The following is a 20,171-nucleotide window of genomic DNA, read 5'->3' as shown; positions in this document are numbered from 1 at the left end:
GCACCGGGGACATTGGGATCCACATACAAACCACAGGGTAAGCCTTCCCTGCTGGGCTCACCAACACCTCTTCCAGCAGCAACCCAAGCTTTTCCAAGATGCTGTGAAAGCTAGGGGGCACCAGAGAGCCCCAAACCCCAACATAAACACAGCAAGATAAATGGATGTTTTATTACAGATACCTCACAAATGATACAAAAGCACAAGTTATCTCTCCTTTCTCTCTTTCTCCCTCTCACCAATGCACTGCCCTCCTCCAGTTGAGTGTTGCCTTCCTTCCTCCCAGCTCTGACTTGCTTGGACAAAAGAGTGCGGACCCTTTTATTGAGGACCCAGGGGTACTTGCAGTGCCAGGGCTGTTGCCCGTTGGAAGTACTTCCAGCTCACATGGAAATCCCACGGAACAAGGAGTACATCTCCCTGCAGCACTCTGTTGAGTCACCCACAGACCCCAACAGGGATGTACTTCCGGACTACAACTCCCAGCATTTCCTGCCGGTTCCTGAATGCGCGCCAATATAGCAACTGGAGGGAATACAAACCTCCCAGAGACTGTCCTTCCCTGTCCTCTTTTATCCTGACCAGGGAATGCTATGCACATGTCCAGTTGGGACGCCTGTCCATTTGTTTTGGGGCTTCCCGCTCGGGTGAAGAACCATCTTCTTCTCTGGCTGGGATGTCTGTCCCACTATTAGGAAAGTCTAGTCTGGGTGCATCATCCTTCCCTCTCTCGGCCATGATACCTTTCTGTCTACTCAGGGTCTCTCATCTGGGTAAGCTATCTACCCGCCAGCTTGCCAGGATGCCCGTACATACCGTGTGCCACCTACAAGTACTGGCTGGGTCTGACCAGGCAAACAGGAAAGGGTTCAAGCGCAGATCCTTGATGTCATCCCAGTGTCACCTTGAACCAGGCTGTCATTCCTACCGTCACTCTGTCCTCATACATATCCTGTGCCACTCTCACATACTTTTCTGCTACTCCCGACTTCCTCATTCAGTACCATAACTCCTCTCTTGGCACCACACTTTCTCCAAGTACACAAACACACAATACAATTCCTTCTGACCTTCTCTGCACTTCTCCATCAACACTCTTAAAGCAAACATCACATCTGTAGGAATTCTCCTCTCCTCTCCTCTCAGCCCGGCCCTCCACCACCGCTTGCCGTATCTCCATTGGTGAGGCTGATCAGCTTTATCCCCCTGTGGTTACCGCAGCCCTGCACATCTCCCTTGTTCTTGAAAATCGGTCCTCGCGTACTCCTTCTCCACACCTCAGGCATCTCCTCTCTTTTTCAAGATCTTGTTAAACAATCCAATTAGAAACTCGACTGCCATCTCCCTTAAACATCTCCAAGCCTCCACTGTGTAAAGTGTCTGTGCTCCCTGCAAATGGCGTGAAGAAAGACACAAAGGAGTGTCCGGAAAATGTTTGCAGTGTGTTTACTGTGAATGGCACTATACAACAGAAATATCAGTTTATTTTATTTGGAGAACACATGCTGATGATACTCACTAGTGGTGCTTCGCCTCAATCTCAAAAAACGAGAGGGGCACAAAAACAACAAAATCAGTTGCCATTGGGCTAAGCTGCTTATCTTTCCAGTCAGCTTATTCCTGTTATGACGCCGGGGTGTCCTGAAGCTCGGCCGGCAGCACGGAGTGCATGTGTAGCTCTGGGTTACCACGGTGACCGCGGGCTCATGGACCACCGAGTGGCGATATTTACAGATTTTCGTTTTTTTTTTTGTTTCCAGATGGAATGTTAATATCAGGCAATCAGTTACGGAAGAAAGGTGAGAAGAAGATAAAAGCCTGCGTGACAAAGGTGTTGTTGTTGTTTTTATAGCAATGGTTTGCATTTCATTTTAATAAGAGAAACCAGCTGAGGGAAACTGTTCACTCAGAACAATAGAGCAGTTTTACTGACGCTCTACCCCCCCCCCCCCCCCCCACCCCTTCTTTATAAAGTTTTTTTTTTGTTTTGTTTTTTTAACAAATTCATATTCAGATTAGATGTGATCTGGCATCTGGATTGTCACTATATATTTTTTAAAATTGATTTTTGAAGTGAAGATATGCTGCTGTCACAGTGGTGCACAAAGATGGTGGTGGGGGGGATCAGTACCGAGGGAGCAACAGCTCCGGGTATCCATATCTGTTGGGGGGGGGGGGGGGAGCATCCAATCCAAAGAGTGTACCTATCTAGGAGAGCCCTGTTTCGAAAATAATTTTAATTCAATATGAACAAATTTAATTGGGGCGGCACGGTGGCATTAGGAGACCTGGGTTCACTTCCCGGGCCCTCCCTGTGTGGAGTTTGCATGTTCTCCCCGTGTCTGCGCTAGGGAGTGGTTCTATTTAATAAGGGCGCGCACAAAAAGGCGACCTTCAAAAGGGCGACCTCAATTGGGCACGGAGAATAAAAGCGCACATCAATAAAAGCGATCTTCAAAAGGACGAACTCAATTGAGCGCCGAATAAATGCGCGCGCAAATAAAGGAGCACTTCAAAAGGATGACCTTCGGAGCGAATTAAATTAATTGTCCTTGATTATGCTAATAGACCGCATCTCGAATATCTACGTGGCATTCAGCTTCAAGTGTAACTTGCTTTCACCTTTTTATACATTCTGTCATTGCCTTAATCTATCCATCCATCTATCCATTTTCCAACCCGCTGAATCCGAACACAGGGTCACGGGGGTCTGCTGGAGCCAATCCCAGCCAACACAGGGCACAAGGCAGGAACCAATCCTGGGCAGGGTGCCAACCCACCGCAGGACACACACAAACACACCAAGCACACACTAGGGCCAATTTAGAATGGCCAATCCACCTAACCTGCATGTCTTTGGACTGTGGGAGGAAACCGGAGCGCCCGGAGGAAACCCACGCAGACACGGGGAGAACATGCAAACTCCACGCAGGGAGGACCCGGGAATCGAACCCAGGTCCGCAGATCTCCCAACTGCAAGGCAGCAGCGCTACCCACTGCGCCACCGTGCCGCCCTGCCTTAATCGAATTTTCTGTAATTTTGAAAACAACGAAATATAGAGAGCTTTAGAAATAGTTTGTTAGAAGTAGTTCGTTAGAAGTTCATGCATTAATTAATTGGATGTTTTAATATTCTTGCTTTCACCTTTTTATACGTTCAATCATTGCCTTTATCTAATACATTTTCTGTAATTTTGTTGCGTTTGCCTTTATTCGCTGCGCCCAATTGACGTCACCCTTTTGAAGCTCACCTTTATTTACGCGCGCAGTTATTCGGCGCTCAATTGAGGTCGCCCTTTTGAAGCTCGCCTTTATGTGCGCGCCCTTATTGACGGATACCCTAGAGTTGGTGAGTCTTTTCATATTTCTCCTTATGCTTGTTGTGTTTTCGGGATTTTCGACCTTCTGGACTGTTTTTTTTTTTTTTATCATGATTTGGATATTGAATATTTGGGACGTGGCAGCATGGTGGCACAGTGGTAAGGAGACCTGGGTTCGCTTCCCGGGACCTCCCTGCTTGGAGTTTGCATGTTCTCCCCATGTCTGCGTGGGCTTCCTCCCACCATCCAAAGACATGCAGGTTAGGTGCACTGGCGACCCTAAATTGTCCCTAGTGTGTGTGCTTGTGCGTGTGTGTGTGTGCCCTGCGGTGGGCTGGTGCCCTGCCCAGGATTTGTTCCTGCCATGCGCCCTGTGCTGGCTGGGATTGGCTCCAGCACACCCCCACGACCCTGTGTTAGGATAGAGCAGGTTGGACAATGACTGACTGATTTCATTTGAAATGCTTATTTTTGCCCCCCAGTCTACACTCCATAACCCATAATGACAAAGTGGCAACATGTTTTCAGAAAGTTTGGCAAATTTCTTAAAGATCACAAACTGAAATCTCTTCTTCCTTGAAGACCCTTTTGCTGCAGCACTCCAGATTGTGGTCAGGTGCCTCCTGTCTGCTTTCATTCTCCTTGAGATGTTTCTAGAACTCGACTGGAGTCCCACCTGTGGCACACCCCCGCGACCCTGTAGATAGGACATAGCAGGTTGGATAATGACTGACTGACTGACAAATTTAAATGATTATGGCTCATTCTCAGTGAAGCACTAGGACTTCTAAGCGCTAGAAGTGCTCACACCGAGCCTGACCGGGTCCCGCACAGCAAAAAGAGGCCTTCCCTCTTGAAAACATTAAGAGAACTATCTTTATTTCACATGGGACAGGAAATTGATCCCATGAGTCAAAGGACTTTGAAAAGGGCATTCAGCACATCTCCCTCCCTCAGTCCTGTATGCACAGTGAACATGTTAAGGGGTCATTTGTCCAACCTTTTGGTGCATTGAAGTGTTTTTCTGAAACTGAGTTTACCTCACTTACTTCATCTCTCGTGTTCTTTTTCTAGCTAGTCCAGTAAGGTAAGTCGGAGAAATACGTAGTCTGTGTAGCCAGAGACTCTAAATCTGGGAAATGTTACAATTCTTGCATGTCAGGGTTCTTAACCTTTCACATGCGAGCTTTATAAGCACACTAAAGTCATGCATTGTTATAAACGGTGACGACTATACATTAAAATATCTGACTATTTTTAATTATGGCTTTTTGGAATAAAAAAAATATATACATAAAGGGCCGTGTTATATGTCTATTTCATAAGACGATTGAATCATTAAGATTTAATTATGAATAATTATAGGGTCAGTGAAGCAGTGTGGAGCCAGTCTAGGCTGGTATCCCCTACCCTAAACCTAACCCTTATGTTAATAAGATCCCCTATAGGGTCCCTTATGTTAATGAGACCCCTTATAGGGCCCTGATGTTAAGGTCAGTCTTAGAAAAAAGATATTTAAGGTCCTGCGGTGGGCTGGCGCCCTGCCTGGGGTTTGTTTCCTGCCTTGCGCCCTGTGTTGGCTGGGATTGGCTCCAGCAAACCCTGTAGTTAGGATATAGCGGGTTGAATAATGGATGGATGGAAAAATAGGCCTTTCCTATTATTTCTTAAACCACTTGGGTTTCCTCCGGGTGCTCTGTTTTCCGATGATGATGATGTAGTGAATTTCCCCTTGGGATTAATAAAGTATCTATCTATCTATCTATCTATCTATCTATCTATCTATCTATCTATCTATCTATCTATCTATCTATCTATCTATCTATCTATCTATCTATCTAGCTAGCTAGCTAGCTAGCTAGCTAGCTGTGCAGTACGATGAAAGGATTTAAAACTCCTCGGGTGGCACCTCTTCTTCAGGCGCTTCAGGAGGAGAGTCGTATCTTTGGATGGGTGGTCTTCTTCTGGTGGGGTTTCCTGTTGGCTTTTCTTTATTGGTTTCAGGAACATTGTGATGGGAAGTTGCTACATTGTCTCCTGTAACGAACTGCTGGTACAATTTCCGTGCTCTCTCACGGATGATGTTACCGTCCAAGGGGATGTTCTTCTTCCTGCACTCGGTGATCCACAATGCCAAGGCAGATTCCATCCTGACAATATTTTTATTCCTTACGGTCGTTACCTTTTTGGCACCATCACAGAAATTTACAGATACTGTACTCCAGATCACTGCCTTGTTCTTCTTTATGTAGCGTGCGGTGCTTTCATTAATGCTATAATGGCGCACTACTGCAGCATAACTTTTTACTTCCCGGAGCAAATCCAGTAGTTCAACCTTCTCCTGGAGTGTTTTTTAAACTTTTTCTGGCGCTTAGGCTCAGTGCCAGAAGCCTTAGAAGGCACAGGGCGTTTCGGCGACATCGTGTGCGTTTAAGAATAACAAAATGGAAAACACGAGGACACTCAGCTGGAGACGCGTCACAGGGCAGCAGTCAGTCAGCAGCAAGGAGAAATGAATAACGCTCTCGGATTGGCTACTTTCACCATCCCAAACCGCGTTTCCCTCAGCGGTTGCTTCCTGTTCTCTCTTCAGCACAGTATTGCCACGAAAAAAGCCATAAAAAATTGTGGAGGATATTTGCGCTTTCCGCTAACAATTAATAGTTAGGTTCTAAGGAAAAATCCGCGAACGACTGAGTCCGCAAACCCTGAACCCATGACTTCACGGGGGTCTACTGTATTATGCATTTGAGCCTGCAGATCACAAAAACCACCTTTAAATCTTCCTGTCATATACCATGTATTGTAATCGCCTATTTTTGTGTCATTATAAGCATACGTACATAGCACAAAAATTACATCTGGAACCAATCAAACCAGGAATAGCACAAAATACTGCAAATCTCCTGGGTTTGCTGCACTCTCATTCCAGAACAGGGATGTGAAATAGGCATTGATTGACTCAGAATTGCATAACTCAGCACTCTTTACTGAAAATAAAAAGAAAGAGAGAAGCTTTATCAGAAGGATATCACATGGGGCCTCAAGCATAATGGAAAATTAAAGAGAGCAGCCGCAAGCAGCACGTGAAGGCCTTGAAGCGAATAAAAGCCTGCGTCCTCACCAGTGGGCCTATAATCCCTAAAATGGCTGGAAGACAACCTGATAGGCAACAAAAGAGGCACCCTCCGAAACTGAGGTGCTTGTCACGTGTCTCCTTCATGAGTGAGGTTTGTGCCTCAGTGGCGCCCCCTACTGGACACACACTGGACTACCAAGACTTTGCTGTTGTAACAGACGGCCAGCAGCTCAACTCGGCAGGGACACCCACAGAAAGGAAGGGGGGGGGGAGGCAACCCCTTTGGGACACTACATCCCACAAGATGGGAGCTTCCCTGCTGTGTAGTGGTACCCTGGATTCCTGCAGGGCACCATGGGACATGTAGTTTAATACCACAGCCCTGCTGGATACCATGGGTACCGCCAGGGGATGCTGCAAGAGAACCGGGGGAGTGATGTCTTATCCATAGCATGGAAGTATTACCAAGTCATGGGGACGAAAGCCCAGAAGTAAAAAAAAATCAAGTTCTCCATCTGACCTGGCAAGTCACATGGACAGAAGGACAGCAGCACTTCCAGGTCAGACCATTTATAAAGGACTGCTGTGAACCCAGCAAGGGAGCCAGAGTCGGGTGGAGGTGTACAAAGCTTGTAGGGAGATGCGGAGGAGATAGAGAAGAGAGAGCAGGGACCGTGAGGGGGGCCCCCCGGCCCGGCCCCGACTTACAATTTTTTTTTTTTTTTTTTGTCGGGCTGTGGGCCTGGACCCCCTGTCATGCCCCTGGCACTGCAGCCGTCTGTGCCAGTCCCAGGAAATTCAGTTCAGTGCATCTCTTAGTCTTATTAACAATGGTAATTTATTATCCAAACTGCAGTCTTCACCTAAATCCCTAATAATATTGTCACGCCGTCGTAACTTTGACAAATGCACTATAGCAGACATTAATTTTAGAGATTTGTTTCGGATTCATTCAGAGAGATCCCCATAAAATCATGAAATATCCCAATATTACCAGATCCAGAACAAAATCAATATTGTACCACTCTGCATACACACAAGCGTACATGTAGGCCTACTGGTCATCTAAGGCCTTTTATTAGAACACCTTCCTGTGCTCAAGCCCCCCTTGGCACCCCCCCCCCCCATCCGGGGCCTGCACATCAGGGGCCTGCACATTACTGTATGTATATTGTATTGTATTGTATTTCTGAACCGCGTAGGGCCCCCAAACTGCTAAGAACGGCCCTGGGAGAATTGTGATTATTATATTGATTTACTAGGAGGCTCCGCCCCCTGATCACTTCGCTTGCTCGCCCACCCCCAGGTTTGCTTAACCGGATATACAATTTAAAGAGATTGTTATTTTCATGGGAATTGTTACATATAGATAGATAGATAGATAGATAGATAGATAGATAGATAGATAGATAGATAGATAGATAGATAGATAGATAGATAGATAGATAGATAGATAGATAGATAGATAGATAGATAGAGTGAAAGGCACTATATAATAGATAGATAGATAGATAGATAGATAGATAGATAGATAGATAGATAGATAGATAGATAGATAGATAGATAGATAGATAGATAGATAGATAGATAGATCTTTATTGTCATTGTCACTTTTACAAAGGAACAACGAAATTGAAGGTGCAATTTATGCATTACTTTCAACTTTTACTTTAAAACTTCAGTCAAAAGAATATTTGGAATTAACTTTTCTTCAAGATCGCATTGAATTTTGATTCCGTGTTTGGACTTACATCGTGACAACGCAACGTATAACTGCCTGTGAGTTTCTTTCTCTCTAATAAATAAACCGACTTTTTCAAATGTTTGTCCCTGCTCTTTCTTCTTCACTTAGTCCTTGACGGGTCATCTAGAACGTATACATGATAACATTTATAAGAGCTGGGAGCGCAGGAAGTGTGTCTGACAAAAGCATTCACACGACTGAGAGGTGAGATGACCGCGGTCTCATTTGAAAACAGTTGTAAGCAGGGTGTGACTTGAAAGAGTTTCATGTTAGGGTCTCTGTCTCGCGGGACTTCATTCCCAAAAGTCTCTCATCCGGAGAGATTTGTGTTATTGTGGTTGAGATGGGCAGCACGGTGGCGCAGTGGGTAGCGCTGCTGCCTCGCAGTTAGGAGACCATGGTTCGCTTCCCGGGTCCTCCCTGCGTGGAGTTTGCATGTTCTCCCCGTGTCTGCGTGGGTTTCCTCCCACAGTCCAAAGACATGCAGGTTAGGTGGATTGGCGATTCTAAACTGGCCCTAGTGTGTGCTTGGTGTGTGGGTGTGTTTGTGTGTGTCCTGCGGTGGGTTGGCACCCTGCCTGGGATTGATTCCTGCCTTGTGCCCTGTGTTGGCTGGGATTGGCTCCAGCAGACCCCCGTGACCCTGTGTTCGGATTCAGCGGGTTGGAAAATGGATGGATGGATGGTTGAGGTGTTTGGAGGGCACTGTTCAAGAAGGAAAAGAAATGAAAGAACTTCTTAGTGCTTTGACCGGGTGTCTGTTGGGTTTAAAGGGGCCACCTAGCGTCCACACTTTCTGAACACATTTGGGTGTATCTTATAGATCTGAGCCTGCCGATCACAAAAGTCGCTTTTAAATTGTTCTATCATGCACCACTCACTGCAATCACCTATTTTTATGTCATATTATAAAGCATATGTATACAGTACACCGACTACATCTGCTTTTAGGAATGCAGCTCCAATATACCAAGTCCTGTTGTTTCATTTGCTGTGCTAAAGAGTCTCATTACAGTATAAAGAGCTGACCACCCTGTAAGTGTTTGGTTTCAGGGCACAAAAAATGGCACATAAACCGAAAGTCTTCTCTTTCTATTTAAGTCTACTGACTGTAATTCAACTGCCTCTCCAGGGGTGGGCGCTGTGTCCTAATGCTTTATTTCATCCTCCCTCTCAACCCCCTCCTCCTCCTCCTCTGTAGACCAGATGATTGACAGCTAGGACACCTCTGATGTCACTTCCAGTGTCTGTCCACCTGAACCCGCCTCTTCCTGCCAGGAGGACTAAAACTCATTTTTGTCAGTTGTATCCCGAACTCACATCTGAAAAGACGTCTCCAAAATTATTGTGTGTTTGCAATTCAGTTACTTGTGGTGTTTAGCCTGGTACTTCAACTCTTTATTGTTATCATCTCTTTACTTTTGCATTGGACTGATGAAAAAGTTTGTGAAAGCGATGAAGGATTTTCGATATTTTAGAGAGATGTTTTCACAAATAACTGATGCCAACACCAAAGAGGCTATTTGTGTTGGTCCACAAATGAGACACGTCATCAATGGGTGACAGGAAGGCACACACACCCCCTCAGAAAATAAGACTTTTGCCACGTGTCTCCTTCATGAGAATTGAGGGCAACGTCCACAGGACCTCGTAGTGACCAGTTCTACTGCCAAGAACACAGCAGAGGGTCACCTGCCATCTTGTATAGTCGGTGGACTGATAGCCTCTCTCTGAAGCAGACGTACCATATACACATCTGCAGCCAGCCATGAGTGAGTTTTGGGTAACAGTGGGCGGGAACAATTAGCCGGCTCACTGATTGTCACATTTCTAAACCAATCAAACTCCTCCTGAAGGCGGAGCTCAGACTAGGGGCGGTGATTTTGAACTGCAAAGGTCCAACAAGCAAGCACCTGATTATGATGAACTGGCTACCATTGAAATATCTCCCAAAAAAAACCTATTAGACAAAGCTGAGAATAAATGGTGTCACACATACACCTGGCAGACAGTGGGCATGGCTCTGGTGGTGGCAATGCCTTGGCAATCCACAGCATGGCGCTGTATTTTAATGCTTCTTCTCTTTCTCCCTCTACAGACCTGCCCACATGTGACATCACTTCCAGTGTCCAGCCCCCTTGGACCCTCCTCTTCCTGCCTGGCTGGCCTTTAACCAGAAGTGTTGCCATCTTAGATAGTCTGATCTAAGACTCGCATCCTTAGTTACGTCTCCTGTTAATGAAAACCTGCATTTATTCAGCCTTTAAATTATTCAGGGTCACAGTGTCACCTCAACTCTGTATCTTTGTTTTGTCCTCTTTTACAAAGGATAATTACTCTATTATAATGAGAAGCCTGACTTGATTTTTATAATTATTGGATTATTTCACACTAGCTGTACTAACCATCTGCGGTGGGTTGGCACCCTGCCCGGGATTGGTTCCTGCCTTGTGCCCTGTGTTGGCTGGGATTGGCTCCAGCAGACCCCCGTGACCCTGTGTTCGGATTCAGCGGGTTGGAAAATGGATGGATGGATGTACTAACCATCTAAGAAATGTTAAAATCGAATCAATCGTAGTAATAAAGAAATGTGAAATGTAGACCTTGGTATATTCAGCATTAACGTTTGCAGTACACCATCTATTGGAATGTAGTAGCAACATGCATTGCATTTTTCATTCCAACAGATGGTGCATCACAAACATTAGTACTGCTTTTACAAATCCCATAACAAATGGCATATAACAGTGACATATGCATTGCTACGTGTCTATCATTCCAACAGATGGTGCATCACAAACATTAGCACTGCGTTTACAAATCCCATACCAAATGGCATATAACAGAGACATATGCATTGCTACGCGTCTATCATTCCAACAGATGGTGCATCACAAACATTAGCATTGCGTTTACAAATCCCATACCACATGGAGCATAACAGAGATATATGCATTGCTATGTGTCTATCATTCCAACAGATGGTGCATCACAAACATTAGCACTGTGTTTAAAAATCCCATACCAAATGGAACAAAACAGAGATATATGCATTGCTATGTGTCTATCATTCCAACAGATGGTGCATCACAAACATTAACACTGCTTTTACAAATCCCAAACCAAATGGCATATAACAGAGACATATGCATTGCTACATGTCTATCATTCCAACAGATGGTGCATCACAAACATTAACAATGCTTTTAAAAATCCCATACCAAATAGAATATAACAGAGACATAGCAATTGGATGGATACACAGACACACACATACACGCTTGTCCTTTTACAGTATTAAGGTGATTTGCATTGGATTTCTATTGTTATTATTAGATTAGGGTCATGAAAATTGTTTGGAATGAGTCACAGATGTGGTCATCTCTGAATGGTATTTCTTACAATTTTTTGTACTGCCTTATAAGCACATGAGTCATATTTCAAGTAGGCAGCTTCTAGAATGAATGAAATAAAGGTGGGCGTCTAAACAGAAGGAAATATTTTAATCCCATCCATAACCTCAAAAGAAAATTAGCAGGTGGCAATATTAGACAGTAATTGATGTGACATCATAGATGTGACACCTTTGTTACCATTCTAGGAAAATGTCTATAAAATGGCATCTCATAATCACAAGAAACGGCATTTGCCACGTGGGAAAGGACGCAACGACAGGCTTCTAATACTGTTGGTGAAACATTCTCCTCTTATGTCACCGAGGACTCCTGATTACTTATGTCACTTTCTCTGTCGTCTGACAGGAGGTCTCGTCTATTTCATGTGAAGAAACTCAAAGCTAGAAGTCAACATTCATTGTAGAAGAGTGGGGCAGTTTATCCCCCAAAACACAAGGTGATAATGTTCCTCTGGTACAGTCCCCATTTGGACACCCGCAGAGCATCACAGGGCGTGTGCTATAAACTTGTTTCTGTATGATTCCAATAATTTTGATCATTTCTATAGTCAAAATCGCTGAACTGGCGTATTTCTTGTTCAAATACAGAGGAGAAACGCGAGGTGCTGCAGCGACGAGTCTCACCTCCCCTCGGACTGCGCTCTCCTCACACACTCACGGGGTTGATGCTTACAATTGTCGCGTGCCTGTCGCTGTCTATCTGTATGTCGCCAATATAATGTGTGCAGACACGTTTATTATACACCCTGACTTTCCACAGTCTGACTAATATCTTTAATGAATGTGGATGACATATTTAGTCTTCCTGATCAAACATAAAACCGCAGTGCAAAGGCACAGAGTGAGGCAGACAGTACCGTACCGTCCTGAAGGGGGCGCATGTGAGCCTAACAGGTGCTCGTTGCTTCTGTTCTACGCAGAGGCGCCGATAAGTCAGCGACATCAGAAAGTCAAGTGCACTGCAGCGGGCCGTTTATTGTTATTTTCTGTTCCGACTGACTGCCAAAAAGGAAGATTTAAGGATTTTAAAACTACAGGAAAATAAGGAAGAATTTTACAAGAAAGTGCCGAAGATTATTGTGGAGAAGGATAGGCGCATGGGCTTCATTTACAAATAAAGGTAAGACCAGCAACGGTTTTCAATTTTATAAAAAGTGGGACCAGATTAAGAAAAAAAAACAATCCAATATTTAAAAAAAAAAACTAAATTTTGCGCCCTGTGCTGGCTGCAATTGACTCCAGCAGACCGCCGTGACCCTGTGTTTGGATATAGCGGGTTGGTAAATGACTGACTGACTGACTGACTGACTAAAATATTCTTTTGTTTTTCTTGTTTTCCTTTTGTTGAACAGTCTGTATTAAAATTAATTACTGTAAAGCATCAGAATTAAAAGCTTTGAAAAACAACTAAATATCTCAATTAAGGTCACTCTACTTTCATTTGTATTGAATGAGTTTGAATTGTGGAATCACAACGGCAAATTTAGAACACATGGAAGGTGAGGAGCAAATGCGCTCTCTCTGCGCTCTCTCTCAGCTAGAAATGTCACGTTCGTTCTTAGCCAAATATGCGCCTTATCTGCGTGTGTGTAAAGAATGAAGATGAGATCTTTTAAAACTGAAGCCAGAAGCACATCTTCACTCAGCGAGCGCTTAAACTCTGAAACAAACAACCGACACGTGGAGTTGAAGCAGAAGCCCTGACAACCTTTATGAAGGATCTGGAGGAGATGCTGGGAGAGCTGAGCTATGAGCTAAACACACGGCCTTGATGGGCTGGCGGGTCTCCTGCCGTTTGTCACACGTCTTATGTTCTCGTGTTTTTATATTCATGTCAAGCCTTCATATGGATGGCTCTTTTGGGAATCTTGGTTTGCCTATGAAGAACCACTTTGGCACCTTTGTTTTTAAGAGTGTACAGTAAATATATATAATTAATAATAACAGGACATTGGAAGACCAAACTAGAAAAGTCTCTCAATTTTAATAAATATTTCATAGTAATTAACCCTTTAAACTCAGTACCATTGTTTTGAACCCGCTGGCAGGAGTGAACAATAATGCAGAATGTTTTTCAAAACTGCAAAAAATTATTAATTTGCTGTAATTAAAGACCAGTGTTTTTACATTAAAATGCTCTATTACATACTCTGATACCGTATTGCAATGCTTTTGTTTTTTGCCCTCAAAAACTGACAAATTACTGTAACACAAAACAATATCTAGATTAGATAGGTAGATAGATACATAGATAGATATGAAAGGTACTGTATAATAGATAGATAGATAGATAGATATGAAAGGCACTATATAATAGATAGATAGATAGATAGATATGAAAGGCACTATATAATTGACAGATATGAAAGGCACTATATGATAGATAGATAGATAGATATGAAAAGCACTATATAATAGATAGATAGATAGATAGATGTGAAAGGCACTATATAATAGATAGATAGATAGATAGATAGATAGATAGATAGATAGATATGAAAGGCACTATATAATAGATAGATAGATAGATAGATATGAAAAGCACTATATAATAGATAGATAGATAGATAGATAGATAGATGTGAAAGGCACTATATAATAGATAGATAGATAGATATGAAAGGCACTATATAATAGATAGATAGATAGATAGATATGAAAGGCACTATATAATAGATAGATAGATAGATAGATAGATAGATAGATAGATAGATAGATAGATAGATAGATTTGAAAGACACTATATAATAGATAAGATAAGAATAAAATTCAAAGTGCATTTTTTGGTAAATCTATTATCAAATTAATAACTTATTTTGCCGCAACATACAGTATGTGCACAACAGGTGTAAAAATTCTGACCTTGATTTTCAGGGGAGAACATGAATATTATAATATTGAGTGAAGGATGACAATCTGAAAACCAGTTAAATGAAGGTATCAGAAAACGGGCATAAATGAGACAGAGTTAAAAGGATTAAATAAAGCTTCTTAATTCTCTGATTTCCATGCCATATTAACAAGAAAATAATTTATGTGCCATTGTATTTTAAAGAGGTGAAGGGGAGAATGGGATTTCACGCAAAGATGTTATGAAAAATCTGATATAAAATTTAACCAGAAGCGGACACACAATCAAAGTAATTCAGTGTTAATTTCCCATCACTTTCCATTTTTTCTTTCACTTAACTTACCTTTTATTAAGGATTCTTTTATTGTTCCTAATTTTGTTTTCTGGTATTTTCAATGCAATCCATATTTTTGAATTAAATTTTAATAAAACACTTTGACATATATCTGCACTTTGAAAGTGACTATAGAGTAGTAGAGTATTTCTTTTAGAAATGTTTTTGGAGACATTTCATACCTACAAGCCTAGTTTTAATTCCTGCTTCTGAAAAGCTTTTCATTTTCCCCATCCCATCACGCGATTCACTCACACATATATATATTCCCTGTGAATTTCCCATTGGGATTAATAAAGTATCTATCTATCTATCTATCTATCTATCTATCTATCTATCTATCTATCTATCTATCTATCTATCTATCTATCTATCACTTATATAGTGCCTTTCACTCTATCTATCTATCTATCTATCTATCTATCTATCTATCTATCTATCTATCTATCTATCTATCTATCTATCACTTATATAGTGCCTTTCACTCTATCTATCTATCTATCTATCTATCTATCTATCTATCTATCTATCTATCTATCTATCTATCTATCTATCTATCTATCACTTATATAGTGCCTTTCACTCTATCTATCTATCTATCTATCTATCTATCTATCTATCTATCTATCTATCTATCTATCTATCACTTATATAGTGCCTTTCACTCTATCTATCTATCTATCTATCTATCTATCTATCTATCTATCTATCTATCTATCTATCTATCTATCTATCTATCTATCTATCACTTATATAGTGCCTTTCACTCTATCTATCTATCTATCTATCTATCTATCTATCTATCTATCTATCTATCTATCTATCTATCTATTATATAGTGCCTTTCATATCTATCTATCTATCCTGCCTACTTTACTAAAATTAAATTCTATCTATCTATCTATCTATCTATCTATCTATCTATCTATCTATCTATCTATCTATCTATCTATCTATCTATCTATCACTTATATAGTGCCTTTCACTCTATCTATCTATCTATCTATCTATCTATCTATCTATCTATCTATCTATCACTTATATAGTGCCTTTCACTCTATCTATCTATCTATCTATCTATCTATCTATCTATCTATCTATCTATCTATCTATCTATCTATCTATCTATTATATAGTGCCTTTCATTTCTGTCTATCTATCCTGCCTACTTAACTAAAATTAAATTCTATCTATCTATCTATCTATCTATCTATCTATCTATCTATCTATCTATCACTTATATAGTGCCTTTCACTCTATCTATCTATCTATCTATCTATCTATCTATCTATCTATCTATCACTTATATAGTGCCTTTCACTCTATCTATCTATCTATCTATCTATCTATCTATCTATCTATCTATCTATCTATCTTGCCAACTATACCAATTTCTATCTATCTATCTATCTATCTATCTATCTATCACTTATATAGTGCCTTTCACTCTATCTATCTATCTATCTATCTATCTATCTATCTATCTATCTATCTATCTATCTATCTATCATATAGTGCCTTTCACTCTATCTATCTATCTATCTATCTATCTATCTATCTATCTATCTATCTATCTTGCCAACTATACCAATTTCTATCTATCTATCTATCTATCTATCTATCTATCTATCTATCTATCTATCTATCTATCTATCTATCTATCTATCTATCACATAGTGCCTTTCACTCTATCTATCTATCTATCTATCTATCTATCTATCTATCTATCTATCTATCTATCACTTATATAGTGCCTTTCACTCTATCTATCTATCTATCTATCTATCTATCTATCTATCTATCTATCTATCTATCTATCTATCTATCTATCTATCTATCTATCACTTATATAGTGCCTTTCACTCTATCTATCTATCTATCTATCTATCTATCTATCTATCTATCTATCTATCTATCTATCTATCTATCTATCTATCTATCTATTATATAGTGCCTTTCATATCTATCTATCTATCCTGCCTACTTTACTAAAATTAAATTCTATCTATCTATCTATCTATCTATCTATCTATCTATCTATCTATCTATCTATCTATCTATCTATCTATCTATCTATCACTTATATAGTGCCTTTCACTCTATCTATCTATCTATCTATCTATCTATCTATCTATCTATCTATCACTTATATAGTGCCTTTCACTCTATCTATCTATCTATCTATCTATCTATCTATCTATCTATCTATCTATCTATCTATCTATCTATCTATCTATCTATCTATCTATTATATAGTGCCTTTCATTTCTGTCTATCTATCCTGCCTACTTAACTAAAATTAAATTCTATCTATCTATCTATCTATCTATCTATCTATCTATCTATCTATCTATCTATCTATCTATCTATCTATCTATCTATCACTTATATAGTGCCTTTCACTCTATCTATCTATCTATCTATCTATCTATCTATCTATCTATCTATCTATCTATCTATCTATCACTTATATAGTGCCTTTCACTCTATCTATCTATCTATCTATCTATCTATCTATCTATCTATCTATCTATCTATCTATCTATCTATCTATCTATCTATCTATCTATCTATCTATCTATCTATCTATCTATCTATCTAAACTCTGGCGAGCGACACGTCATCAGTTAGTATTCCCGATTCGGACAGCACAATATCATGCAGAAGCACTTTAGACGGCGCCGTGTTTGAGGGTCGCGGAGGATACCTACGGGTCTACGAGTCGGAGTGACTTGCACAGAGTGGTAGAATTCCGGCTGCACCCTCTTCTTGACTTTGCGCTTCCTCACGGGGGTTTCTTGCTCGCTCTCCGGGATTTCTACCAGAGGCTGAGTCTCTTCTGAAACTCGAGGCTTGGCGACCCTCCTGACGTGTCTCGGGCTGTGTCTGTATCCCTTCAAAAAGAAAAGAACAGAATCCATCATAGGGTGGAAGTGATGCGCATTCGTTCAGTGGAGTCCGTGCTAATCGCTTTTCTAGCAAATTTACCTCTTGAGTTACTTTAAGGGTCGTTACTGTGTAGTTGTGACCTTGATAGTAAAATAAAATAAAAAAATATTTACCTCATATCGGAAATGATGAGATCGGAAACCAGCTTCTAGAAAAAAAGACAAACATTGAAAAGAATCTGTCGTGAAGCACGTGCTTCTCGTCAGATTATATAAACACTGGGCACAGGTTCAAGAATCCCATTTTATAGTACATACGTGGTGAGCAGCGTGATGGATGAATAGATTAATCTCACACAAGAACAGTAAATGAAAAATTCATTCAAACATGAAATGCTTAATAGGCAAAGGCAAGAAAGGTGAAATTCCTGTCGCAGTGTCGGTTGCTTGCACTATCGTTTTCTGCCTGCCTGCAGCCGGAAAGTGCGCAGACTTGCACCGGCTACGGAACACGCAGGGCGTGCAGTTCGGTGCTACATCAGAAACAAGTAAAATATTCAAACATTTCAACCCCGTCAAGCACATCTATGGTGTGGGCTTGCAGACTAAAATGTCACTGCATGGAAATGAAAGTATTTTATACTCACCTCGACTTCGTGAGCGACCTGAAAATACCGATTTAATAGGATGCTTCCCCTTACGAAGCCTGCGATGCCAGCAACAGAAAAATAAAATTGTAGCGATAGTGCCCAGCAATAGAAGCAGCAGTAGCAGAACACACTGGATGCTGTAAGGTCTCAGCAACACCAGGAAAGCCGCAGCAATCATGATAAGACGACATGTAGGACAGACTGCGCTGCGTCACCGCTAACCGATCTGCGGACTAAGGCTCAGCCAGGGAAAATACGTACAGCACCAATCTGCCTCGTTAACATATGAGAGATGATGGAAGGGGCTCTCCAGATAATCCGCAAATTCACCCTCGAGATGCAGGCATCGGCGTTTGGACATCCATGACTCAGCGCAAGAGAGGGAGAGTGAAAAGAGAGAGAGAGAGAGAGAGAGAGAATAGATAGAGAAATAGAGAGAGAGAGAGAGAGAGAGGCGAGCGCGTGTTCAGGACCGCGGACAGAGCAGCCTCTGCGTGCAGCGACTCAGCCCGGTGCTGCAGTGAGCTGCGCGTTTAAAGGTGGCAAAGCCTGGCGCTGCAGCAGCCACCGCTCTCTCCTCAGCGAAAAAATCGACAGCTGCTCCAATGTGCTTAACAGGCAGACTTCCTTCAGAAAAATCAAAGGCTCGGCGAAGCGATCTATTGCTATTGTCGGCTAGCGTTACTCTAGTTTAAGTGCGTAAAAACATCATACAAAGAAAGCAACCTAAATTCTCATATAGCACCTCTCGAAGTGTATAATATCCCAAAGTAGAATACATGTAAAAAAAAAAAAAACCTTCCAAGCCATATTAAACCAGCAAAACTATCAAGAGTATACCACAAACATACTGGGTGTGCTGCCTGGATTGATTGACTTCCTTGGGAACCTGAATTGGATTAAATAGATTCAGAATGTTACCTCTGTATACACTGCCTTCCCATCCAATATGTTTTACACACCTCTGTCATGATATGATGGGCTCCCCTAACTGTAATTTGGATTAGATGGGTTTGGGGATCTATCTATCTATCTATCTATCTATCTATCTATCTATCTATCTATCTATCTATCTATCTATCTATCTATCTATCTATCTATCTATCTATTATATAGTGCCTTTCACATCTATCTATCTATCTATCTATCTATCTATCTATCTATCTATCTATCTATCTATCTATCTATTATATAGTGCCTTTCACATCTATCTATCTATCTATCTATCTATCTATCTATCTATCTATCTATCTATCTATCTATCTATCTATCTATCTATCTATCTATCTATCTATTATACAGTGCCTTTCATATCTATCTATCTATCTATCTATCTATCTATCTATCTATCTATCTATCTATCTATCTATCTATCTATCTATCTATCTATTATATAGTGCCTTTCACATCTATCTATCTATCTATCTATCTATCTATCTATCTATCTATCTATCTATCTATCTATCTATCTATCTATTATATAGTGTCTTTCACATCTATCTATCTATCTATCTATCTATCTATCTATCTATCTATCTATCTATCTATCTATCTATCTATCTATCTATCTATCTATCTATCTATTATATAGTGCCTTTCACATCTATCTATCTATCTATCTATCTATCTATCTATCTATCTATCTATCTATCTATCTATCTATCTATCTATCTATCTATCTATTATATAGTGCCTTTCACATCTATCTATCTATCTATCTATCTATCTATCTATCTATCTATCTATCTATCTATCTATCTATCTATCTATCTATCTATCTATCTAAGATAGAAAGTTGCTGTTAGTCACAAACAGATGATGTGTGTTCAAATATATTTAATAATCCCAAATATTTACCCAAACTATAGAAATATTTCACCTTTAGAAGTA

General features: G+C 40.8%; 1 protein-coding gene across 1 annotated transcript in view; it reads right to left on the bottom strand.

Annotated features, from left to right (window-relative positions):
• dst (dystonin) overlaps positions 1 to 18,480 on the bottom strand; it is a 565,996-nt gene extending 547,516 nt beyond the window's left edge. The window contains exons 1-3 of the mRNA XM_051919257.1: positions 18,279 to 18,480; positions 17,806 to 17,840; positions 17,455 to 17,637 (exon numbers count right to left, since the gene is read on the bottom strand). Coding sequence (XP_051775217.1) covers positions 17,455 to 17,637; positions 17,806 to 17,840; positions 18,279 to 18,459 — 399 coding nt within the window. The 5' untranslated portion in view covers positions 18,460 to 18,480. The remainder of the gene's footprint in view (positions 1 to 17,454; positions 17,638 to 17,805; positions 17,841 to 18,278) is intronic.
• Positions 18,481 to 20,171: the final 1,691 nt, after the last annotated feature.

Source organism: Erpetoichthys calabaricus, chromosome 15, assembly GCF_900747795.2.
Source record: "Erpetoichthys calabaricus chromosome 15, fErpCal1.3, whole genome shotgun sequence".
Taxonomy (NCBI): Eukaryota; Metazoa; Chordata; class Cladistia; order Polypteriformes; family Polypteridae; genus Erpetoichthys; species Erpetoichthys calabaricus.
The sequence above is the reverse complement of the archived record's forward strand: the minus strand, read 5'-3'. Positions and strand labels throughout refer to the sequence as shown.